The following is a 26,736-nucleotide window of genomic DNA, read 5'->3' as shown; positions in this document are numbered from 1 at the left end:
TGATTCAGCAGCATTCCTAAAACATGGGATTGTAGCCTGAGACATATGAAGGTGTATGGTGCCCTCCTAATAGAACATCTGAGCTTTATGAAGTGTCTATGCGCTGTATTTAAGAATCAGTGGTTACATTCTTGAGATTCAAGAATTTTATATCCTTAACTTGGTACTATTTCCCTTGCCTAGAAGTGCCAGGGACCCAGGCTTCTCTACGTTCTTTATTTTCCAACTCCCCCCCCCCCCTTTTAATATGACAAGAATACATATTTAAAGACAACAATGCATGTTTGGATGCAGGCCAGCTTCTTCCAGTTTTAGAACCACTATACACTTAAGACAGACAAATGACAATATGGACTGAGATTGGAGGAGGCCAGGTGCCATCGCTGCTGCTGCTGCTTGCTCAGCTAACTATTATCAAATAAAGGTTATTTTCAGCTTCTCTGGCAGGATGCATCCTAGGTGCTTGTAAATCCATGTTCCAAACAAAGAGCACAGGGCAGAAGCGCTGGGTCTTTGACCCCTCAAGGGCTGAGAAGGCAACTCTGGGAGAATTACGATGAGGTGGCTGAAAGTAATCATGTCAGATTTGTCATAAAATATACATAGAGGAGGGAAATCAGGCTCTGTATTGAAGGTGTAGCTGAGAAACTGTCCCCTCCACTCATAGTAAGGAAGAAATCTAGGATAGGGGAACATTTCTGGAGATGGGGAGGAAAAAATCAACCCAGCAGAAATAGTGAGAACACTCTTTGCCCATATAATCTGCTTCCAATAATACAGTTAATGTCCTCAGTAATAAACATTAGATGGCCTAGGCTGAACCTGCTCCCTTCCTTTTCCTGTGACTCAGTTTGGGCAGACAGCCCCCTGCTTTGGAGGAAGGGTACAAAAACCATGCAGGTGTCAGCTGGGAGTTGTATCCAAGAGTCACTTGAGTTCCTCATATAGTACTTTACCCTAATCCTTGAATCTCACACCTGATTAAGTCCAGAGTTCCTTTTGGCAGCAGGAAGGCCTCAAGGCCCCACGCTAGGGGTAGAAGCACTATTCAGACGTGGTTTCATTGACATCTGTATGCAAGAGAATCACAGGGAGGCAGGAGGAAGAGGAGAACACCCAGCGTACTGTGGATCCTTCGGTCAGCAGAGTAGTAGCGTTCCCTCCAACAGTGATAACCAGGAAGGGGGAGAGGCACTTGAAGGCTCATTCCTTCTTGGTCTTCTGGAATTTCTGGTGAACAACTCGTAATGTGGTGAAGAAGTTGCCAACAAAGAGGGTGAGGAAGGGAAAGGCGCACATCAGGACCTGCCAGTGCAATTAAAATAGTCAGTGCTTACTGCTTTAAGAGGAAGAGAGCGAGAGACTCAGCAGTTCTCAAAAGGATTGGACTGCTAAAGAGAGAGATAAATTTAGCAAAACTGTCAGGAATTCTAGAGTAGAACAGGAAGAGCAGCACAAAGCATCAGAAAGGTATTTTACTATGAGTTTTAGTTCAAAGTGTTAAAGCAGCTATGTCTTTTGAGGCTTATATATTTATAAGGCTGTCCTTAGCTGTCTTTACGTGTAGATGTATAGTCACTTTAATCAGAATTTAATCAGAATAGAATACAGCTGGAAGGGACCTTGGAGGTCCTCTAGTCCAACCCCCTGCTCAAGCAGGAGACTCTATACCATTTCACTTTGATGTTTTTAGAGAAAGTGTTTTTTTTAATCCACACAATTTACTGGGAACAGCCTTGGAAGCAGCTGAATAAAAGGAGATAGCTGCTTTTAATGCTTCAAAGATGGGAGCTTTGCCCATACGAATATTCTTTGTGAAATATCTTTTTTGAATGCTTTGCACAAGCTCGATCTAAATCTGTTGGGGATGTAGCAATAATTGGAGGATCACAACTTCCTCATGCCAGCATACAGCATCATCTGAAGGCAGGCAGTAGCCCAATGACATTTGCTTACATGTTGTTTTTATACCTTCCTTTATATTTTCACATCCCAAAGAGGCAGAACAATGGATTCACTAGCACTTCTTTTTTTAGCAGACAGACTGAATGGACAACACTGGATCCTCTTTTCAGGACACCTTGTTGGCACTGTTTCATGTTATATGGCATTTCCAGTTTCTGAAATCCAGTATGTGTTTCTTATTTGCTTTGTTAATCTTCTGAAAGTTCCTCCTGCTGCCCTGCCCTACCTTTCAGTCTTGATTTTAGATTAAGATCAATTCGCACATGTCAATAAAGATTCTCCATTATCCAGCAGAGTTGTCTGAAAGTTGAGTCATGACAACTGGACTTCTTTTCTTTTTGGTTTGAAATGTCTCGCTGCTTCTCCAAGTGGCTTCTTCAGAGCAAAACTGAAGAAGATTCAGACTGAAGAAGCTACTTGGGTAAGCAGCAAAATATTTCAAATCAAAAAGAAAAGAACTCCAGTTGCCATGACTCAACTTCCAGATCAGTTCATGCATGTTGGCAGAGCCAACATGTCATCCCTACAGAGCAGCCCAGCTAACCTTAAATAAGAAACAGCTTTACACTCTACCCGATGTTGGCAGAGACAGGGATTTCCCAACCATGCCGCCCTTTGCTCAATATTTTAATTTATTTATGTGATTTATCACCACTTTAGTCTGGAAGGATTTATGACTGAAAAAGCTCATGCTCTATCATTGAGCCATGATGTCCATCATTTACAACAGGAGTTCCCAAACTCTACATGACTCTGAGTCTTAAAATAGCATGAACTCGTGGAACGCCTTCTCCCCATTGTATTAAAAACCTGAAAATGCTATAATAAAAAAATGAATTTGATTACTTTGTATAATTCTTGAAATCTAGGTTTCATTCTGAGGAAACCTACTTTCATTTTCCCAAGTCAGAAACATAAGGTAGGTGTTTTCTTGCCTGGAATCAATATCTTTTAAAATGCTATAAGCATGCCAACTACTAGCAGGCTGTAAGCGGATTGGCACACTCTCCTAGCCAGCCATGCTGAGATAACAATCCCTTTGAATTTTCTGATAACCTTCCATCCCCTGCCTGTAATCCTTTTAAAGACTGTTATTCACACTATGAGAAAAGCGGATATAACGGGCAAAGGGTTTGGGGAGGATTACTGAGAGAGTTACATGTACTTTACCGTGAGTATCACACTGGCAGCATTTAGAAGACATTTGGATATTTCTGAAAGTAATGACAAAGCTTGCAATTGATGCAACTGGGCCATGATTTTGAAAGTGTGGGAAAAGAACAGAGCATTTCCTCTTCCTGTGCCTACAAATTCGCTCTTACCTGCCATTCTTTGCATTCTGGATGGCTGGCTAGTTGGAAGAGTGTGACAGCATTGAACAGTTGCCAGAACTAGAGAGAGAGAAGATAATTGTTTTATTTGCAATATCTCAGATTCCCACCCTCAAATGTATCCCGTGAGATCACTTGCATCACCGTGAGACCACTGGTTTTCGGCAGTAGAATTGTTAGGATTTTTAGCCAAAACACTCTCTTTCAAAACTACCTGAGAATTTTCTGCTCAGATGAGCATCCCTGCCGGCCGCCCCCCCTACCCCCCACTGGAATTTCAACGTAAAAGCACAGGCTTTTTTGGCAGTTTAATTATCACAATAAAGCCTGAGAGTTTACTTGGGACAAAATGCATCTCAAAGCCAGATTATTCACATGAGTTAATCAGTGGGTGCATCTAGGAGAAAAAAAGACACATGGAACACTAGTCATACATCAAATTATTATTTCAACTACTCTTCACCTCAGTCTTTTTTTTTTTTTTTTGACACTCCCACCCTCCAGCCGTATATCAAGCACAGTGAGAAAATTAGGCAGTTCCTCCTCTAAAAGCTGGCATTTGAGATGGGGAAAAATACAATATCTCTTTAAGGAGTGCAATAGGTTTAAAACACAAAAACAGAACAAGGAATCAGATGAATTTTCTCAAACCACAAAGCATGGCAGAGTCCCCTGTACCTGCCAGTTTCTATGGCGACTTGGCACCACTGCCCTGCCCACGCTGCCCATAAGAATATTACAATCCCTTGTAACAAACTCTCACTTTGTAAATAGGTTTGGAGGGGAAGGAAGCTTGTTCCTTTAAGCATCTCACAATAATCTTCATATAACATTATTATTATGAAGTAAAAGTTCAATTCTCTAATTTACTGTGTACATTTATAAAATGAAATAAAATATGTTATTATGAAATAAACGCTTCATTGACTCTCATTTAGTCAGTTGTTTATAAACAAAGTATACATCTACCCTGAAAAAGAGCTAGTAAGAGAAAAGACAAAATATATGTAAGAACTCTACATTAGTCTAGTCTAGTCTAGTGCGGGGGTAGGCAACCTTGGCTGTTTTATGACTCATGGACTTCAACTCCCAGAATTCCTGAGCCAGGAATTCTGGGAGTTGAAGTCCACGAGTCATATAAGAGCCAAGGTTGCCTTCCCCTAGTCTAGTGGTTAAGGCACCAGTCTAGAACCTGAGAGACTGTCTAGTCCCGCCTTACATATGAAAGCAGGCCGAGTGATTCGTGGCCAGTCATTCACTCTCAGCCCAACCCACCTCACAGGGCTGTTGTTGTGAGGAAAACAGGAGGCAGGAGGAGTATTAAGTATTAAGTTTGCCACATTGAATTATTTCTAAAAAAATAATAAAAGGCAGACTATAAATAGCTAATTAAATAAACTCCCCTGAAGAAACTATTCCCCTGTCAGATCAAATAAACCTGGTTTTGTCTTGCCGAGAGTAAAGATAATCCCCAAAGAAGTGAAACACACTTACTTGGCCGAAGAAGAGGAACGGAAGCAGGAAAGTGAGGCCTCTCCACATCCAGGACTGGAAACCTTCTGCAAGGAAAAATGCACAGCCAAAGAAATCAGGCCACGGTCCAGCAGTCCCAATGGCCTCTTCAGACTGACTGGAGATGGCAATCTTTGGAAGACTTAACAGTTAACACAGACCTCTCACCTCTGCTTAGCATTGCCAAAAAAGGAAATAGAGAAGCTTAGAGACAGGCAAAACATTGTTAAAAGTCTGCCTCCGCAAGAATAAAAGGCTCAACTCTTTGAGAAGGGAAGGGTAAGCTGGTTTGAAAAGCAGTCCTACTTCCTAGTCAGATTCAGAATTTTTTTTTTTGGGTAAAATATGTAACATGACTATTAGCAATTCTCTGTTTTTTAAAAACTATACCTAGATGAGGACTCTAAAAATGTTAATATCTCTAAGCCAGAATGAAACATGATAAAAAGTCCCTTCATATCAAGCTCATCAGGTGAACTCAGAGACACTCCTATGTAATTTTCTTGGCTACGGCATGAAATAGCCGTTGCCTTATTTTGGGGTGTTTTTTCTATTTGCTAATATAGTTTACAGCCCTGGCATTCCCTTGAGATCTCCCATCCAAATATGAACTAGGCCTGATCTAAATTGATGACGCAAGCCTAAGATCTACTTCCAGTATCCAAGGCTAGGGAAAAACTGCAATTTGGAGGGATTATGGATCACACAAGCATCCTTGCAGGATGAGAACTGACGAAGCAAGCCTAGACAGAAGCTTTTGCTGTCCATATGACATTGGCCTGCTGTGGCTTCCCAGCCCTAGTATTTCACAATGATCCCACTTTTATGGCCACTATGAGCCCCCTCTTCCCCCTTTCAAAAGCCAGTGACCAGAAGAGCATCTTCTTAGGGTTGACCTCACAACCACTAGTGAAAGAAGATCCCATCCCTCACACAGGAGAGTTTGCCTCAGCAAAGGAAAAAGAGAAAGCAGAAATGCTACCTACCCACAGTGAGATCCATGGTGTGTCGTTCACCCAGAGCTCTCAGCCGGTACAGGCAACCACTCTGGTAATAATATTGAAGAAACTGGACAAAGCCTATCAAATTTCAGCAAGGGAGATCAAAATTCAGCGGAGTAACATATACACTAAGATACTGAAATTATCCATCCTTCATTGTTACTCTAAAGCAGGGGTAGGCAACCTTGGCTCTTTTATGACTTGTGGACTTCAACTCCCAGAATTCCTGAGCCAGCCAAGCTGGCTCAGGAATTCTGGGAGTTGAAGTCCACGAGTCATAAAAGAGCCAAGGTTGCCTACCCCTGCTCTAAAGTGTCCCTTAAAAGCAAAGCTCTAGTTTTCATCCATAACCTTGGGTAGTGTGGTTTTTCCTTTCTTAAAAATAAAAGCATGTCGTGTTCACAGTACTGGGGGAAAAAGCTCAAATACATTTGAGCGGCTTCAGCTATAGCGATTTGCCCTTTGCCTCACCGCCATCTCCTATGCCACTACCCTTTCATCTCAATTTCATCCCATGAGGAAGCCCTTACATAGAATTGTTTGACTGCCCCTTATTCTCATTCAAACAGAAGCCTCCCTTAGAAAATGGCATTCTATGTTCCATGTTGCAGAATTCTGGCAATGTAGCTATGAAAATAAAGGCTGCAATTTATCATTTTACTGACCCCCTGATATTTGTGGGTCTTCAACCGCTTCCCTCCTCCCTCTTCTTTAATGCAGTCCCACTTACTCTGATACATGGAGAATGTGAGGAACTGGTTTCTGAACTTCTGGTACATAAGGCCATCTGGCCTGCAAAGATAGAGGGAATGCAGAAACATACATGAAATCAGAATTCACTGACATGTGATGGACCCTGGCTATTCTCCTAGAAGGAATTAAGTAAACTCTCAGGCTATTAGTTAAAACCACTGAAATCACAAGCATTATGCTCATTTTTTTTTCTTGAAATTGCCAAGACAACTGAGATAAAGACTCACCAAGTCAGCATGACACCTGAGAGGAAGGTGGAAATGTAGTGATGAAGCACCCACCAGCCTTTAATCCTGGAAGAGCAAACATTAACCAGTTTCATTAATATTTTTCTTTTAAACACGACAGCCCAATATACTAAGACAATGTTGGCAGCTCTATTTCAGTGGTTCTCAACCTTTTTAATGCCGCGACCCCCAACCGGTCGTAAGTCGAGGACTAAACCGGTCGTAAGTCGAGGACTAAACCGGTCGTAAGTCGAGGACTAAACCGGTTGTAAGTCGAGGACTTTCCCTGCCCGGGAGCGCCGCGCATGCGTGGTTCCGCCCCCTGCGCCAGCCGAGGCGTAGCTGGCAAGCGGCAGAGACTGAGCAGGCCGACCACCAGCTGGCCCAGCTCAAGGGAGGTAAGGCACCCGCCGGAAAAGGGGGGAAAAAATGGCAGACAGCCTTGCTTGGCGACCCTTGTGAAATGGTCGATCGACCCCAAATGGGGTCGCGACCCATAGGTTGAGAACCACTGCTCTATTTGGAAGGTGCAAGGGCAGTAAGATAAGATAAGATAAGATAAGATGATAAGATAACCTTTATTGTCATTTTTTTACTGTGGGCACAACGGCACACATCAAAAATGAAATTTAGTTGCCTGCTCTCAAAGTGAAACACGTACATGACACGCCCTAAAAACATACTATATACAACATATGTATAGACCCACACCCCTACATATACATAACAAATAAATATTAAATACTGTCCATCTTGAATATATAACGGAAGGAGGAAGCTTGAGGTTAATGCTGTATAGAATGAAACTATGGCTGAATCTGGATGTTCTGCTTTGGATACCACGAAGCCTCCTCCCAGAAGGTAACAAGGAAAACAGGTCGTGAAGAGGACGTGTAGTGTCCCAGATAATCTTACGGACTCTGCTCAAGCAACGCTTCTGTGCTATGTCCTGGGTGGGAGGGAGGGGACTGCCAATGATCTTTTCGGCCATTCTCACCACTCTCTGCACCGCCTTCCTATCTGAAGCAGTGATGCTTCCAAACCAGACTGTGATGCTGTATGACAGGATGCTCTTGATCGTCCTGTAGAAAGTGGTCAGGACAGGGGAAGGAAGATGTGCTTTTCTCATGCGACGCAGAAAATGCAGGCGCTGCTGCGCCCGCTTTACCAGTTTCTCACTGTTGAGCGACCAAGCCAGCCTACTCGTTAGCTGCACACCCAGGAATTTGATGCTGGTAACCATCTCCACTGGTGAATCATTTATGCACAGAGATGTGTGGCTGTGCCTACCTTTTCTGAAATCAACAATGATCTCTTTGGTTTTTCCTGTATTTAAAACTAGGCTGTTTTCCTTACACCAGTTCACCAACTCCTCAACCTCCTTGCGGTAAGCTTCCATCTTGTCATCATGAATAAGGCCCACTACTGTTGTATCATCTGCAAACTTCACAATATGGTTGGTGGCAAACCTAGCACAACAGTCATGGGTCAACAGGGTGAACAGCAGCGGACTTAAGACGCAGCCCTGAGGAGAACCTGTGCTCAAGGAAATGGTATTAGAAGTATTTGTTCCAACTCGCACATATTGGGGCCTGTTGGTAAGAAAATCAAGAATCCAGTTGCACAAAGGAATATCTTGCACTGAATTACCCAAACACGGTGTCAATGACCATACGTTTAAGGAAAACATCTGAATTGCCTCTTGAGGAGACATACTCCCCATTCTACTCTTAAGATTGCAATGAACATCCAGGAATGATTTTCTCCACAGAAATGCTGAAGAATCTCTGCAGTCAGAACAGGAAGTGCTGTGCTAGATGGACCTGCCCCCTGACTGCATATGTAAGCCAGGGTTTTTAAGGAGATGGTTCCAAATTCAATTCCATGAATTTTAAAGCCGGACTAGGGAAGATTTTGCAGGAAAGATACAGGGAGCACTGGCTAAATATATATGTGACCTCCTTAGCTTAAGGAAGGAGAAACGCTGAACAGAAGCACTACTTACTTAGAACCATTGTTGATCAAGATGCTCTCTCGAATTGTCAGTGTGCAGTAATACCAGACCAGGAGAAAATTGAAGACAGCATCAGTTACCCTGTCATAAAAAGTGAGAAAGTGATGGGTCAATTGTAGTAATATAATTGTCTGGTGAAGTGAGTGGCTGCTTGCCAGTTTCTATCTCTGGGCTAGAGAACACGGAACGTAGAATAGGATTGGAAAGGGACCTTGGAGGTCTTTTAGCCCAAACCCTTGGCCCTGCCAAGAGATCCTATACCGTTCCAGAAAAATGACTGTCCAATCTCTTCTTAAGAACCTCCCGTACTGAAGCACCCACAACTTCTGGAGGCAACCTGTTCCACTGATTAATTGTTCTCACTGACAGAATTTTTTTCCCTTAATTCTAGGTTGGACTTCTCTTTAAAGATCAGCCAAGATCAGCTAAATCAGTGGTTCTCAACCTTTTTAATGCCGCGACCCCCAACCGGTCGTAAGTCGAGGACTAAACCGGTCGTAAGTCGAGGACTAAACCGATCGTAAGTTGAGGACTAAACTGGTTGTAAGTCGAGGACTACCCAACTGGTCGTAAGTCAAGGACTTTCCCTGCCCGGGAGCGCCACGCATGCGTGGTTCCGCCCCCTGCGCCGGCCGAGGCGTAGCTGGCAAGTGGCAGAGACGGAGCAGGCCGACCACCAGCTGGCCCAGCTCAAGGGAGGTAAGGCACCCGCCGGAAAAGGGGAAAAAAATGGCGGACAGCCTTGCTTGCCGACCCCCGTGAAATGGTTGATCGACCCCAAATGGGGTCGCGACCCATAGGTTGAGAACCGCTGAGCTAAATGCAGGTAGTCCTTGACTTACAATCAAAATTTGGGCGCTTGGCAACCAGCACATATTTACAAAGGTTGCAGCATCCCAGGGCTCTTTTGCGACCTTCCCAGGAGGCTTCCGACAAGCAAAATTAATGAGGGAAGCTGGATTCGCTTAACGACTGTGTGATTCACTTAACAACCATGACAAAAATAAGGTCGTAAATTCAGGCATGACTCAGTTAACCACTTTTGCTTAGCCACAGAAATCCTGGTCCCAATTATGGTTGTAAGTCAAGGACTATCTGTGTTATGTATGGACAAGGATCAGGGAGGCCTGGATTCTAATCCATGCTCACCCACAGAAACTCACTGGGGGAACTTTGGGCCAAGCAATCCAACCTGACACATAATGGCGTTTTGGGATGAGCACGTGCCTAAGCTTGTAAAGTTATAAAGGGTGGGGTACATAGAACAGTCAACCATTTATAGTGTACACAGTGTTACCAAGTGCCTTTTGCTGTAACACTATGGAGGGTTAACATTTTACTCCCTATGATTATTACTTCTTTACTAAAGAAACTTATATAGCTGTCCAAAGTAACTATGGGCAGTGAACAAAATTAAAACATAGGACACTAAAAACAAAATGACCATTTGAAACAATAACCAATGTAAACATAAAATGCACAATCCTCAATTAGCCATCTCATGCCAGCTCCATCAGCAACATTTCTTCCATTGCCTAAGGGAAAAACATCTTCACTACTTCACTAAACTGTTAGTCATTTTAGTTATGGTATTTCATCAATGGTGTAACAGTCCCAATTTTAAGAAGTCCCTCACCACACACATAAAAAAGAAAGCGTGAGAAAAAACTCCTCTCCCTCCATTACTGTATTCATGGTGAATCTAAGTTATCTTTCACATCCCAGAATAAGGGACAGTTGCTGTATGCTTCCTTCCCTCCAAGGAAGTGGCACCAGTCTGTTCACCTCTGCTCCAGTGATGGGAAGATTCTGCCATTTAAATAATCCTCCCTTTTAATAACAGTGGAAGTTTTGCTGGCTTTCCAAAATCTTTCTCATCTGCATAGATGATGGCAACACTGAGCTGGGTGTAAGTCCAGGTGGTAAAGAACGGGAGGGAGGTGTCACTGCTTCTACCTCTTATCACTATCAACAATTAAAGTTGGCAGCTTACAATTTTTAGCAGGTTTACATTTACTGGATGTCCAGTAAAATTAATTTCACTGTACTGAAGTGCTGCTTCCTTCAACACCTGACTGCGTTTCCAAGAAAGGAAGCCGTCTCTGCCATGCCACTTCCCAAAGTCCTCTAAGTATTGGAGTAGCAACTTCAGCTGGCTGAAAGGAAGGGGAGAGGTTGTCCAACTTTCAGGACTGTGCACTCACCTGGAGTTAAGGAGGAAGCGGCAGGTGAAGGAGACAATGAGCAAAATGATGGTGAGATAAAGCTTGAACTTCTCGTACTCATCCTTATATGCAAACCTAGATGGGGCGGCAGAGAGGGAGGGAGAATAAACCAGTTCCAACAGCCATTTGTAATCCTGGCTCCAAACTGGCTATCTTCCAAGTACCTTGTGACTGTAACTCCCCAAATCCCCAACCCTAAGAAATGGAGTTCCAACATAATCTGAAGGATGGTAGATGGAGAAGAGCTTTTGAAGCTCTTTATCTACAGGGAGTCTTCAACATATGTCTATAACTGAGTCCAGAATTACAGACACATGTCATTGCGGTTGTAAGTCGAGGCACTCACGTGACTGGAAGTAATTTTCTGGCCTTGTTTGGCAGTGGCTAAGTGAGTGCTGCAGTCAAGCACATGCCATGGTTGTTAAGCAAACCCATGCATTTAAATGGGTGGGTTTTTGCTGGAAACCGGCAGAAACATCATGAATCGCAGTTGTGTGATAGCAGAATGGCTGGAGACTGCTTTATGGGCCACAGAGAACCTATTCCATGGCTATCATAACTTTGAACAGCTGTGAATCAATTGGTCATTGAGTGAGGACTACCTGTATGGCAATGAACTATATGTCTGTGACTATAATAAATATTGATTTGATTTGAAAGCTCTTTGGAGCTTGGGACTCTGATGTCTTAAGGAACACCCTTATTCTCATATGAGCCTGCCTAGCAATGAGCTTCCAAAAACCTTCTCTAATGTGGTGTCTGGTTTTATTAAGGGAAAGCAGGAACAAGAGTTGTTAGAATGAAATGGAATGAAATACCCTCCCTGCAGGCATTAATTAAATCAATTAAATTTTACTTAGGGGAGTATAGTTCTTTTTTAAAGAATACACCTGTGTTTCACCATGCATTGTTCTGTGCCTCTGTTTATAATTAATCTGATTCTGTACAGGATCTTGGGTTACGACCATTAGGTTCAGTAACTATTCAAAGTTACAGTGGCGTTGAATAAATATTATTTACGATGGGTCCTCATAATTCTGACTGTTGCAGCATCCCCACAGTTGAACGACTGTCTTACAACGTTCCCTGTATTGGGAGAGCTGGCAGGAAGTCAGTGTCATATGAAGGCCTTGCTTAATGACCCACATGGTCCTCACTTATTGACAGCAAGAAGGGGATGCTGATCATCACTAAGCAAGGGGGTCATGTGATATTCTTCTTTACAACTGCAACACTTAGTGATAGTAGTCCCAGTCCCAAATGCTGACATAAGCCAAGTCAAAAACAACATACATATGACATATAACACCTAGCATCTTGGCTTATTTGATTGGTTTTGTGGCTTAGCATAGGAGTCCCCAACCTTTCTGGCTCCACGGACTGTAGCAGCACTGGCAGCTGCAGGGGGGGGGGGGAAAGAGGGGATGGTTTAGCATGTGCACAATGCATGCACAAATAAAGCTTTGTGCGCTCGCCCACTGCTTGCATGGACCAGTTCCCAATGGGCCACAGACCAGTATCGGTCTGCGGCCCAGGTGTTGGGGACCCCTGGCTTAGCACACTGAGAAATCTCATTTGCATATTCTGAAATTTAAAAGGGGGTTCCTGATCTGTAAAACATCTCAGCAAGGAGATAAACTATAATCAGTTAGCACCTACTTGGCTTGTTTGCTCAGCAGAGTGACGTTCACATTTCCCAGCACCAGATTCAGGTACAACCTGCAACACAACAGAAAGATGGAAAAAGTACACCTCCATAACAACAACCTGAGTCATACTAATCTCACATTCTGGGCATACTCAACATCTCAAATTAATCTTCAAGGAGTCATAATAAGTATATTGATCAGCTACCTGATTCTTTTTGACAGCAGCTATAATTAACTATAATTAGCACACAACTGACATCTGTTCTCAGAGTTACCAAGAGCTGGTGGCAGCAAGCTAACTAGAAACACCTTTGGCTATAGAATCATACTGGAATTCTGTCAGATGAAATATCTGCCTATGTTTCCACAGCCATTGGCTATAAGTAGCTAAATGGAACATCTCCTTATATTTTATTTATTAAATTTATTCGCTGCTCATCTTACTATGATGTGACTCTGGGAGACTTGCTGTTAGATAAGATTATAGTATAAAAAATAAAAACAATCAATAAATACATTAAAATGAAACAAATAGCTTAGATATGAGGTTGGTGGGAGGTATACATTAGAGTGAAAGTGGGATCTTCCACATATAGTCCTTGACTTAACAACAGTTCACTTAGTGAACTGCCCCCACCCTCTTGGCTCTTCTAAAGGCCTTAAAACTTGGTTTGACAGATGGCCTGGGACCCAGATATGAGTATGTCATCCTGGAGGTGGAATCATTAAATAAATACAGGTAGTCCTCAACTTACAACCACAATTGAGCCCAACATTTATGTTGCTAAGTGAGAAAATTGTTAAGTGAGTTTTGCCCCATTTTATGACTTTTCTTGCCACATTTAATAATAATAATAATAATAATAATAATAATAATAATAATAATAATAATAATAATAATAATAATAATAATAATAATAATAANTTGCTTCTCGTCCTGCCTTCAGGCGCCTTGGAGAATAGCTTGACTCCCTCTTCTTTGTGGCAGCCCCTGAGATATTGGAACAGCTATCATGTCCCCCCTCGTCCTTCTCTTCGAATCACTGCAGTTGTTAAGTTAGTAACACAGTTGCTAAGTGAATCTGTCATCCCTATTGACTTTGCTTATCAGAAGGTCAACATTGCAACCATCATAAATGTGAGTCTGTTGTCAAGCATCGGAATGTAAATCCCGTGACCTGCAATGGTCATAAGTGTGAAAAATGGTCATGAAGTCACTTTTTTCAGTGACGTCGTAACTTTAAATGGTCACTAAACAAACTGTTGTAAGTCAAGGACTATCTATGTTTTATCTATTTTATTGTAAGCTGCTTAAGAGTCGCATATGAAACCTAGGTGGCTATATAAATCACATAAATAATGAAGCAAACTATTCAGAGCAGAATCATTCTTATTTTCCTGTTAATTTTGGGGAATTCTGAGTTCAATCGCCTTACCCATTCTTCTTTGGCAAGTATGCTTCCATTTCAAAAAAGACATCCTGTCTCTCTTTGATCATGTTTTGCAGTTCTTCGAGAGCATCCTCGTCCTGCTCCTTGTCAGGGAGAGACTTGTACCTGTACAGGGCCGGGAAGAAGGAACCACATTTCAGAGAAGAGAGCAAGTATTGAAGCCCCCCCTTAAACTTCCAAATCCAGCATCCTAAGCTTTCAGATCCTGTTTCATAGCCTCCGAGCCTCAGCCTTGAGATTCTGCCCCCAGAATTTCACACAGGGATTTTTCTCCCAGCTTCTATGTGGAGGAGATGGAAACAGGTGAGGATCAGGGTTGGAGTCCCAAAGGTGTCATGTGTCTGATTAACGAAACACTTAAAAGGACTTTCAGGCATATTTTTTCCTAAAAGCATTTATTAAGGTTACAGAGACGTCAGTGCAGCATGGTGGAAATGCTTAGGTCTGGCTTCTCTTCCGTTAAGCATATACATTCTAAGCATTTACCCCCCCCCTTATTTTGGGGTCATGGTTCACATCTTCCAATCAACTTGGAAGATGTGATTTACTTCCAGTTTCTTTTTCCCGGGCTATCCTTATTCTCCTCCCTTTTCCCCTGTTGCCTGGTTTAACTATAAAAATACCAGACAGTTCTGCATATTGTCAAAGCAATATACAGTATTTGCAGCGTTGACAAAAGGTGCTTTTTCAAAAGGCAACTGAACTTTGTTTTCCCTTAAGGTTTTATAGATACTTTCAGAAGAAAGCCAGGAAGTATCTCCAACCATGATTTCTATGGAGATTCTCAGTCTTCCCGGTCATGGTTGTCCCAAAGGGGCTTTTTCAAAAAGGCAATTGCTAGCTTCCTGTTCCCATTTGAAGTGAACCACTGGGGTATGTCACAAAGGAACCTGCCTTATCCAAGCAGTAATGAAGAGCCTTTCCCAATACGCATTTCTGAGCATTGGTACGCTATTCTCAAAAAACTAATATCTGGCAATAGAAGGGTGTTATGAATGTACATTCAGGATATAAAGTCTGCTTCTTCCTCTTGAACGGCAAGAAATAACATGCAGATATGAAAGCTATCGGAGTCTACAATGAACATTTCCTTTGAAAGTCTTTTGTAACATCAAATTGCCAAACAGTTTAGATAAAAAAAGCTTCTAACACTCAAACTGACAACCTAATTATTACAATTCATGCAAGATTTATTTACAAACCAGCATGGCTTTAGTAGATAAGCAAATATAATGTTGCAGAAACAAAATATCTTGAAAGCACTATAGCTTATTTCAATGATCATAAATTTAATTTTAATAATAGTTAACACTGCTGCCTCAACAATCAGTCATTTTATTTTTATTTTTCCTGGTTCCCGTAAGGAGATTAACTCTTCTACCTCAAAGGCAAAGAAAGCCTCAACCTTTTATAATCTTGCTCCATTTAAAGTCTTTCTGCCGGCTGATGTGTGGATTTATTCAGAAGAAACACCCCAAATTTCTGGTTTAAACACAGACTGACACACTGCACAACATAATGTAATTAGGAGTCTCCAAACTTGGCAACTTTAAGATTTGTGGACTTCAACTCCCAGAATTCAACTTCTAGAATTCCTCAGACAGCTAATTGAAGTCCACAAGTCTTAAAGTTGCTAAATTTGGAGACCCCTGATGTAAACCATACAATGTTCAATAGTCACAAGCTTATTTAAATTAGCTCTGAAAGAAAACCAAATTTAGCTGTTTCCTCATAATTGTTAGTAAAAGGAATGTGTTTAGACATGCCCAAAGATTCATTAAATAGCATTTATCCAAACAAGGTTTAAAATCATATCATCAGTAATCCCCAGAATATAATAAGTGAGTTATACATGCCCAATTCTTACTAAATTCAAGCAAAGAAGTAAAGTGAAAGATTTCTCAATCAAGCTGGTTTTTTTTTCCAGACTGGGGGATACACTACAGTACTAGCACATGGAACAGACAAACAGAAACTTGAAAAAATTAACCCAGAAGCCAGCAATATAGTATCCCCAACCCCTGCATTAAATTGTTGTTTAAAACTGAAGTGGTCAAACTCGTAAGCTTTCAATGTTCTCACCTGAACTCTTATATAACGCGAGACAAAAATGCTAAAATCTCACCTTTTGTTGTTGTTCAATCGCTAAGTTGTGTCTGACTCTTTGCAACCCCATCAACCATAGGCCTCCCTGTCCTCCACTGTTTCCCAGAGTTTGCCCAAATTCATGTGCATTGTGTCAATGACCGCTATCTAACCATCTCATCCTCCACCGTCCCCTTCTCCTTTGCCTTCCCTCCTTCTCAACATCAGGGTCTTTTCCAATGAGTCCTCTCTTCTCATTTGGTGGCCAAAGTATTTCAGGTTCAGGTTCAGTAGCTAAAATCTCATCTAATATTAATTTATTTTCAGCATCCCACCTATCACTTGAATAGGTTGGCAGCTCCTGGCTTAATTTCTGTTCCTACCACCTTCTCCTAACTTTTGTGCTGAGACAGAAAGTGCCCAGATAGAAGCAAAGTGTGCAAGACTTTTCAATAGACTGATTTTTCGCTTTTAAATGGACTAACAAAGGAAGGAAAGAAGATAAGCTATTAAACAATTTTCAAATTTGGTTGCTCTGTGGTCTTCTTTAAATAAGGGAAGAAAAAAAGGAGTAGGTAAAGGAGCTGATGCACTTGAAGAAAAGAGAGTCAACTCAATCTCATGGTTCATAATTCAAATTTTGGCATTTAGATATAATACAAAAGTTATCTGCTTGCTCAGGAGTTAATACATATGACTTGTCCAAAAGCACCTCCACTCAGGCATTGCAAACAATATGGAATAATGACTATAAACATACTTCTTAAGAGCCAGAGAGAGCTCCTTTAGTTGCTTTTTCTGTCGTGAAATGGAGCTGGAGATGTTGCTTTGGAGCTTTGTCAGCTCTTCCAGCTTCTGTTTGTATTGCTTTTGAGTTTCCTAACAAAAACAAGAACAGAGTATCACAGCTTAGGACAGAAACTTGACGTTTTTCTACAATGCAAGTTAGTACATGCGTGGTAAATAAAAAGCTGGAAAGCTTCATCATTAATAACAGACATGGGTAGGAAGGTAGCCAGTACATTCACTTATTTCAAGCAGTTCCCAGGGTTCTTTCAAAAATCACCTCAAACTGTGATTGGTTGTGCAAGCCATAGTCTTGAGTTATCCAAAATGCTAAGTTATACACCAGCTTTTCCGAACTTGGGAACCTGCCAGATATGTGCACTTTGACTTCTAAAGTTCTCAAGTATAGAGTTCTGGGTTCTTGTTCACACATTTAGCAGGCCTCCAAACTGGGGAAAGCTGTTATAAACCATCTATTTATAAAGACAATGAATGAGTTAACACATATTAAACCATAATTTATTATATAAACCACAATACCTGGGGCCACATATAGTTTTAAGACAATTGCATCCTTCTGAAACCACAGAAACTTTAAAAAATTTCATTGTCTATTGGTATATTACAACTTGGACTTCAAGGTTCTAGTAATGACATTTTAAACTTGGAATAGCTTGAGATTGTGATACTTGAAGAACCTCTTCCAACATATACCTACCTGATCCTAAAAATCTATAATGTAGAACAGTGTTTCTCAACCTTGACAATTTAAAGGCATGTGGACTTCAACTCCCAGAATTCCACAGCCAGCAATGCTGGCTGTGGAATTCTGGGAGTTGAAGTCCACATGCCTTAAAATTATCAAGGTTGAGAAACACTGATGTAGAAGAAGCCTCCTTGCTATCCCACAGCTGGAAGAGATGTGCTATTTTGTGATACAGAAGAAAGCCTTCACTATTATGGCATCCTGGCCTTGGAATACCCTTTCCTGGATCCAAATGTCGTCCATTTGAGGCAGACAAAGACCTGACTTTTTACTCTCAAATTTGGACCTTAATAACCATCAGGTCCCATGCCTTTAAAGCAGGGCTTTTCAAACTTTTCACAGATTGTACCACTTTTAGCACATGACAATATTTGAGTACCACCAGTGCTTAGCAAGGTGTCAAAAACTTGATGATTAAAAAAAAAAAAGGGGGGGGGTTGGGGGTTTTACTGATTAGATTCATTTATTGTTATAGAAATGGCTAGTTTATAATATTATGAAAAAGTAAAAAGTTGAGGTTCAATGTTAATGCTTCCTTCTACTGCAACAGAGGAACTCTGTTCTTTTTCCCTTCTCCCCCTCATTTTCTCCCCTTTTTCCTCCCCACTGTATCCTACTATTTGCTTTTGTATTTTTGTATTTTATCCTATAATCTAATAAAATGTTACAAACTGTAGAAAAAAGTAATGGTTTTAATTTCTTCGGTGGCTGTTCCTTTGCTGAATCACTTTTCCTTTGCACTGACAAATGTATGATGAAATTATCCATGTTTATTAATATGCATCACTACCAGCTAGCTCAGGGGTTTTCAAACTTGACACTTTTAAGACTTGTGGACTTCAACTCCCAGAATTCCTAAGCCATCATAGCTGGTTGAGGAATTCTGGGAGTTGAAGTCCACAGGTCTTAAAGTTACTTAGTTTGTAGACCCCTGAGCTAGCTGGTCAGCTCTTCTTCCTCTCTCCCTCTCCTCTTCTTCCTTCCTGCCTTCTGAGTTCTCCTTCCACAGTGTAGTAAGAATGCACCCCCCAGTCCCTTCCCTGTACCCTTAAAGACACAGGAATCAAGCACAAAGCAAGAAAGGCTCACAAAAACCTCCCAGAATAAAGAAAAATTAAACTCCGGGGTTTTTTTTCTTCCTTAAGCTGCCTCAGACATCTCAGTTTAAACAGTGTAGCAAACAGGCTCAGGCAGTTGCAAAAAGTGATAACCTTAAATTAAGCCTGTTTACCTACAAAGAAAACTTGCTAAAATCCACAGACAGACTCAAGATAAGGGAGTAAAACTAATTACATTTGTTTAAAGGGATTAAACCTACGAAGCCAACACTTTGGACTCATTGCTAGCCTTTGTGAAACAGACTAAAATATTCCAATAACCAAAGCACACAAACCAAGCCTCTGAATTACAAAACGCTGTAATTACAAAACTGTATAAAAATCCTTATGGTAATCCATTCAAGCTGCCAGTTGACCAGGAACCCACTAGCTTCCGAAATAAACCCACCTCCTTTCCAACATGCTCATCTGCCGGCTTTTCATTTCATCAGTGCTGATTGCATTCTCTTGGCTGGAGAAAATGAACCAGGGAACCTTTTTTTCCAGCAACAGCTGCTTCTTCTTCCCTGTCTCCTTTTCCTCCCTGCCTGCTGAGCTCTCCTTCTACAGCTTCTTCTCTGTCCTCTAATCTTTCCTTGTTGTCTTTTTTCCCCCTTTCCCGCCAAAACCACCACCTCTCCCCCCCCCCTTTTCTTCAGTTTACCTCCAGCTCTGCGCTATTTCCAGAAGCGCCAATCAGCTGGAGCCCTGTGTTCCTGGGGCTTCTGTAGAGTCCCGACAGTCCTGCAGCTCCAGCTGCCTCTCCCTCAGGCTTAGGTCGCTTCAGCTCATTCCCCTCCCCTGCTACACTTCTCTAGGACAGTCGCATACCACCTGCCACATGCCAAAGTACCACAGGTGGTACGCATACTACTGGTTGAAAAGCCCTGCTTTAAAGAACCTCTTTGCTGTGTTTTAATAATCTAGCTTGGTTATATATTGGTTTTCTAATCTAATCATAATTCACCAAAAGGTTATTTAAATGGCAAACAAACTGAAAATATTTTAAAATAAATAAGTTACAAAATGTTAAGTCACAGACCCTGATTTATAAACTACAGTGGTTAAATTCACACAATGTACAGGTAGTCCTCAAATTATGACCACAATTGAGCTCAAAATTTTTGTTGCTAAGCAAGACAGTTATTAAGTGAGTTTTGCCCCATGTAACGATCTTTCTTGCCAGGGAATAAATGCAGTTATTAAGTTAGTAACACAGTTGTTAGGTGAATCTGGCTTCCCCATTGACTTCGCTTGTCAGAAGGTCGCAAAAGGTGATCACATGACCTCGGGACACTGTAAACCGTCATAAATATGAGTCAGTTGCCAGGCAGCTGAATTTTGATCACATTACCATGGGGATGCTGCAGTAGTCATAAGTGTGAAAAACGTTCATAAGTCTCTTTTTTCATGGCTGTTGTAACTTTGAACTGTCACTAAATGAACTGTTGTAAGTCAAGGACGCCCTATACTAAACAAACAACCCCATAATGGCTTTACAAGGTGCTTGAATCCAGGAGGTATCAAGTAGCTTATGAGCCCAAAATGGTTGACCAGAACCTTCTAAATGTTTCTCTGCTTGTGGAAAAGTGGGAAAAGAGAGAAGACGGAATTCAGGAACTGGCCCTTTTCTGATAGTGCACTGATGATGTAATATCTCTAAGCAAGACTGTACTTTGGTCTCAATGCAGAGATGTCTGCGCTTGCTTGGCAGAGCTGCAAGTACAGCCCTGTTGCTCAATTTATTGTACTTCACAAGGCTAAGGAACAACCTTTCAATCAGGATACAAGATGCAAATACAAGTCAGAATGGTGACAAAGTGAAGTCCCTCAATATTCAAGTTTCAGTGCCATCTGAAAAGGTATGTCACAACTATTGCAGAGTAACACAGGACAATTATTTGTGCTTTGTATGCAAATGTAGAAGATATCTGGACACAAAGGTCAGTAGATGTTCCGAAGTCTAGATGCAGCGATACAATATCAGATATTCCCTTACTTTCAACTGTTGTCCTTTAATGATCAGAAAGTTCTTAAGTATCCATCGAATTGCAATCTGGTACATTAAAACTGCTAGAAAAGGACAGGAACCGCCAAATCCAGAGAATTCCCTCCATTCTTGTTATTCTGCTCTGTTATTCTGTTATTCCCATCCTTGGGAATCAGAATATTCTTTTGATAAGCTGCATTATCAACAGGAAGGAAGAAACACCACCCACACATTCAAATATCATTGCAAAGTTCCTCCCTGTATCTTTACTATTTCCATGTGCACAGATCTCTTTTTCTTTAATTAAGGTGTTCTTCAATTAAGACTCCTTCAAGTCAAGCTTGACTTCAAACTATGTAGGTCTCTTGGCAATAATACAGAAGTGGTTTGTCACTGCTTTTTCTAGAATATTTTTTTCTACTTTCCAGTCTAGTCTACAGTCTTGGTGGTCTCTCATCCAAGCGCTAATCAACTCTGATCCTGCCTAATATTTTTAAGAGCAGCCAAGGTCAGCTAAAGGCTGCCACCTGTTCTGACATCTGGACTAGGATCAGGGAGATCCTATTTCAAGCCCACCCTTAATCCATTATAACTCACTGGGTAATTGGGATCATTTTTTTCCCAGCCCAACCAATTTCATAGGGTTAAAATTCCTGTATAAACTGCTTTGGGCTCCTGATGAAAGCCGGGATGTATATGTAGTAAATAAATCAATCCACCAGAAGCTAGGTTTGTACAACCAGATCTATTAAATGTCTACAAAAGCATTATCTACCAAGCCTGATTAGTGTTTTTCTGTGTTTCATTCTTGATCAGTTTCATTCCTGATCAGTGTAGTGTCCTTCTGTGTACAGCACTTTGTTTAGTGACCGTTCAAAGTTACAATGGCACTGAAAAATGTGACTTATGACCATTTTTCATAGTTACGACATTTGCAGCATCCCTGTGGTCATGTGATCAAAATTCAGATGCTTAGCAACTGTTTCATATTTATGACAGCTGCGGTGTCCCTGGGTCACACCTTTTGCGATCATCTGACAAGCAAAGTCAATGGGGAAGCCAGATTCACTTAACCAGGTTACTAACTGATCAACTGCAGTGATTCACTTAACAACTGTGGCAAGAAAAGTCATAAAATGGGGCAAAACTCACTTAACAAATGTCTCACTTAACCACAGAAATTTGGGAGCACAATTGTGGTTGTAAGTCGAGGATTACCTGTATTGCATGAACTCGGGACTCCTTGGTAACGGCAATATTTTATTTCTCAATCAAATTCATATGGCCACCCATCTCATGAAAAGTTGACTCTGAATGGTGCATAGCAATCAGATAAACCCATAAATACAACAATGATATAAAAATATAAGAATCAATATTAAAAGTTAAATATTATAAAAGCAAAATATACAAACCCCAGGCAAAGAGAGAATGGAAATATCCATCTCAATAGTGGAGCCATCTGGACATATCTCCAGATCGCTGGGACCTCCAGGCCTGGTGGCATAATCAGGTCTTGAGGGACTTCAATAGGGACAGAACTAATCTGATTTCAGCCAGAAGAATATTCCATAAGGCAGGTGCCACAGCAGAGAAGATCTGCTGCCAGGGTTCCACCAAATGTATGTTCCTCTGATGGTACCTGAATGTGCCAGGTCTAATGGGGTGGGCTGATGTAATTGGGAAGAGCCGGTCCCTCAAATAACCCAGTCCCATATCATGAAAGGCTTGAAAGGTTAAAATCAGCACCTTGAATTGAACCTAGAAATAAACTGGTAGCCAATGCAGCTCGCAGAGCAAAAGTGCAGCAGCATGTGCTGTTCTAGGAGCACACATAACTGTCTGTGTTGCTGCATTCTGTACCAGCTGAAGCTTCCAGATACTCTTCAAGGGCAGCCCCAGAGTGCATTACAGTAGTCTAAACCGAAGGTAACTAGAGCATAAGTGACTGTGAGCAGGGCTTGCCTATCCAGGAATAGGCGCAACTGGAACACAAGATGGTGTGCAAAGGCCCTCAAAGCCATGACAGCCATCCGCTCATTAAGCAGGGGCTGTGAGTCTAGGAGCAGCCCTGGATTGCACATTGGATATGTCTGGGGCAGTGCATCCCCATCCAGCACCAAAGATGGCACAATGCTGGAATCAGTGGGCCCCAAAATCAGAGTCACTCAGTGTTGTGAGGGCTCATCTGAAGCCTGTTATTCCCCATCCAGATCCCCACAGTCTGCAGGTATAATAGTATCGTAGAGTAGTATAAAAGATTCATGATATTGTTTAATTTGTTAGAGACAGAGATACATACTTGGGTATCATCAGCATGCTACAGGTAATCCTCTACTTACAACAGTTCATTTAGTGGCTGTTCGAAACTACAACAGCGCTGAAAAGAGTGACATGACGGTTTTTTACACTTACGACCAGTGCAGCATCCCCAGGGTCATGTGATCAAAATTCAGATGCTTGGCAATTGACTCATATTTATGACGGTTGCAGTGCCCTGGGGTCATGTGATCAGCTTCTGCAACTTCTGACAAGCAAAGTCAATAGGGATGACGGATTCACTTAACAACTGTGTTACTAACTTAACTGCAGTGATTCACTTAACAACTGTGGCAAGAAAGGTTGTAAAATGGGGCAAAACTCACTTAAGAAATGTCTCACTTAGCAACAGAAATTCGGGGCTCAATTGTGGTTGTTAAGTCGAAGACTACCTGTAATACAACCTCAACTCATTGCAATAAATGCGTTCCCCCAATGCCCTCATGTAGATGTTAAACAGGAGAAAGCACCAAATCGTGAGGCACCTCAAACAGTAGGGCTGAGGGCAGGACCTCCCCTCCCCAATCATCACCAACTGGAATGAGCCTGAAGAAAGGAGGTGAACTAGCACAACACTGTGCCACCCACCCCCAATACTCTGAGCTGATTGATAAAGACACTATAGTCAATTGTTGTATTTTAGACAGTCATATAATATATAAACTGAATAAAATACAACTGATGTTCTATCTACCTTTACTCCAGAGTAAACTCCAGGTGCATAAAACATCTAGAATAGATGCTGCTCTCAGTCAGGCTAGAGTCACTTTATTTAACATCTTTCCCCAAATTCTTTACCTTTCTCCTCAGTAACTCCAGTATCAATAGATCAACAATTCAAGCTTCTCAGAAACCAACTGGAGAATCAGGGGATGCTGCTTTCCCATATTCCGTGCCACACCTTTTAGACCCCATAATCAAAACCCGCCTACTTCATCCACACCTGCACAGTATTAGGATTTTTCCATAGCACCTGGAGCTCAAGCACAAACACTTCACTTTTCTCCTCACTAATAATATATGAAAAAAGAAGGACTGGAAGTCAATCTGGTTGAAAAACAGAAGATCCAGTTAATCTGGATACCTCAGCATCCTATTTTCAAGGGGTCAGCTAGATACCTCCAGGAAACTTAAAAGCTCAATTCCTCAAATGGAGATTTTAACTATCAAGATCTGCTTAGGATCACCACATATTTAATCAAGTTTTTCAAACTGTTTTGCAGAACCGTAAACACAAGAATTTGATGGGTTCTGTAAGAGAGTAAGGGGAGGAAAAGTTGTCTTGAATGTAGCTCTTTCTTGATCAGGATTTTAGATAGCTAATCACATTCCACAACCTGAAAAGTTTGAAACTAAACCATGGTTTGTTGAATAAGCACAACTGGCTGAGTCTGTATACACACAATGCAATGGTTTAGTATAATGTTCTGTGAATCTGGCCAGTATACAGAATTATATCTTCTAAATAGTGGAAAAGATTGCCAAGAAAAATGGTCAAAAATTTCAACAGAGAACTTTCAGAGGCTAGATTCTGAATTGGCAGATAAACTGTAGTTGTAAGGTTTTTTTTTTAACCTTACTAGCAGGTAATTTAGATAATTTTAGATATCCTTTGACTTTGCAATTTACAGTAGAGCAAAAGCCATCTAATAATTGCTATTATGCAACTGGTACCAGAGGTACAGTGCCCTTGATATTGATAACGTATAACCCTTTGGACTAGTAACTAATGATCGCCATGTCTTCTGTATACAGTATCTACTGCTGGATACAAGGCTGCTCCAGCCAAACATGACTATTTTGCAGAAGTCAGACTATCATTTCCACTTAAGAAACAAAACAAGAACATTCGGTCTGCAAATGCCCCCTTCAGATACAGAAAGAGATACGCAGCACACTCAGAAAACCCTTCCACCTTCACACTTGCTGAAAGCACAAGGGGAAGAAGGCATTCTTCATATGCTCCAGCAATGCTTTCCATGCACGCACAAGAAGATATAAAAACACTCTATTCTCTCTCTTCTGCTTTAATACGGCTAAATGCCGGCTAAAGAAACCCGAGCTTGTGCCCGCACGGCTCATGCCCCCCCCCACTTCGGGCCCAGGCAATCTGCACATGCTTGAAATACTCTTTTCTTCACCCGAGCGAGAAGGAGAAAACGGTCTCGCTGGCCCAATCTGAGAGGTTTTTGATTTTTTTGTTTTAAGGCGCTTTCCAACTCCGGGCTGGGAATGGAGCAGCAGCCCCGTTCCTCCAGATGATACCCGGTTGAGGAACGCCGCCCGCCACCCAGCTAGAGGCGGCCGCGGGGCTGAGCCCGGCTTCCCCGCTGGCCGCCAACAGACCCTTCCGCCCGGCTCCCTTGGTCTCCGCTCGACAACGCCCCTCCTCCGTGACGTGGCATTTCCCCCACCCCGCTCCGAAGAGCACCTGCACGAGCTGGAAGCCGTCCTGCAGCTCCTCCCAGTCCCGGAGGCAATCGGCGACCGAAGACCGGCGGTCCATGGCGACGGTGTGACGGACCGGCGGCAACCCTCCCGATGCGCCCTCCCGCACAGCGGGGGCGGAGTGGAGAAAGAGGCGGGAGCGACGTTTCGGAAGGACGGCTTCAGCCAATCCGCCAGGGCTGTCGGGGACCCGCCCGCCGAGGGCCCGGCCAATGGGCGCCGATTCGAAGCCAGCGCCGGGCGGGCAGAGTGAAGGACGACTGGGGGCGGGAGGGCGAAAGGTCGAGGAGAGAGTAGAGGCTGTGCTGTTTCCCCCCCCCCCAAGAACATAGAATAATAATAGAGCAGGAAGGGACCTTAAAGGTCTTCTAGTCCAACCCCTATACTATTTCGGACAAATGGTTGTCCAGTCTCTTCTTGAAAGCCTCCAGTGATGGAGCACCCACAATTTATGAAGGCAAGCTATTCCATTGGTTCTTTGCTCTTGCCGTTAGGAAATTTCTCCTTAGTTCAGGGGTTCTCAACCTTGGCAACTTTAAGACTTGTGGACTTCAACTCCCAGAATTCCTCAGCCAGCAAAGCTGGCTGAGGAATTCTGGGAGTTGAAATCCACAAGTCTTAAAGTTGCCAAGGTTGAGAACCCCTGCCTTAGTTCTTAGGTTCCTTCTCTCCTTGGTTAGTTTCCAACCATTGTTTCTTGTCTTGCCTTTTGGTGCTTTGGAAAATAGTTCGACCCCCTCGTCTTTGTAGGAACCCCTCAAATATTGGAACATTGCTATCATGTCTCCCTCCCCCCCAGTCCTTCTTTTCATTAGACTAGACCAGGGGTAGGCAACCTTGGCTCTTTTATGACTCGTGGACTTCGACTCCCAGAATGCTGGCTCAGGAATTCTGGGAGTTGAAGTCCACGAGTCATAAAAGAGCCAAGGTTGCCTACCCCTGGACTAGACAGACCCAATTCCTCTAGGTGTTGTTTGTATGTTTTAGCCTCCAGCCTCCTAATCATTTTTGTTGCTTCTGAGATGGTGGGTTAGACCAGCGGTTCTCAATCTGTGGGTTGTGACCCCTTTGGGGGTCGAACGACCCTTTCACAGGGGTCGCCTAAGACCATTGGAAA

At 42.2% G+C, this 26,736-nt stretch overlaps 1 protein-coding gene across 1 annotated transcript; it reads right to left on the bottom strand.

Moving 5' to 3' along the window:
• Positions 1-608: 608 nt before the first annotated feature.
• Positions 609-25,720, bottom strand: TMEM120A (transmembrane protein 120A). The gene is made up of 12 exons (XM_015818873.1): positions 25,603-25,720; positions 16,974-17,092; positions 14,114-14,233; positions 12,688-12,747; positions 11,008-11,103; positions 8,795-8,884; positions 6,790-6,855; positions 6,540-6,601; positions 5,795-5,887; positions 4,791-4,855; positions 3,288-3,356; positions 609-1,305 (listed from the first exon to the last, which is right to left on the bottom strand). The coding sequence occupies exons 1-12, from the start codon at positions 25,675-25,677 to the stop codon at positions 1,204-1,206; spliced, it is 1,017 nt and encodes a 338-aa protein (XP_015674359.1). The 5' UTR covers positions 25,678-25,720; the 3' UTR covers positions 609-1,203.
• Positions 25,721-26,736: the final 1,016 nt, after the last annotated feature.

This window comes from Protobothrops mucrosquamatus, unplaced genomic scaffold, assembly GCF_001527695.2.
Source record: "Protobothrops mucrosquamatus isolate PMUCROS unplaced genomic scaffold, P.Mucros_1.0 scaffold807, whole genome shotgun sequence".
NCBI lineage: Eukaryota > Metazoa > Chordata > Lepidosauria > Squamata > Viperidae > Protobothrops > Protobothrops mucrosquamatus.
This window is presented reverse-complemented; position numbering and strand designations above follow the sequence as displayed.

Excerpts from the sequence above, each read along its gene's own strand:
- TMEM120A (XM_015818873.1), bottom strand. The coding sequence starts at position 25,677 with ATGGACCGCCGGTCTTCGGTCGCCGATTGCCTCCGGGACTGGGAGGAG. Across the intron at positions 5,888-6,539 it reads CACATTCTCCATGTATCAGA|GCTTTGTCCAGTTTCTTCAA; the intron begins GTAAGTGGGACT and ends GAAATTTGATAG. Across the intron at positions 1,306-3,287 it reads CAGAATGCAAAGAATGGCAG|GTCCTGATGTGCGCCTTTCC; the intron begins GTAAGAGCGAAT and ends TTGCACTGGCAG.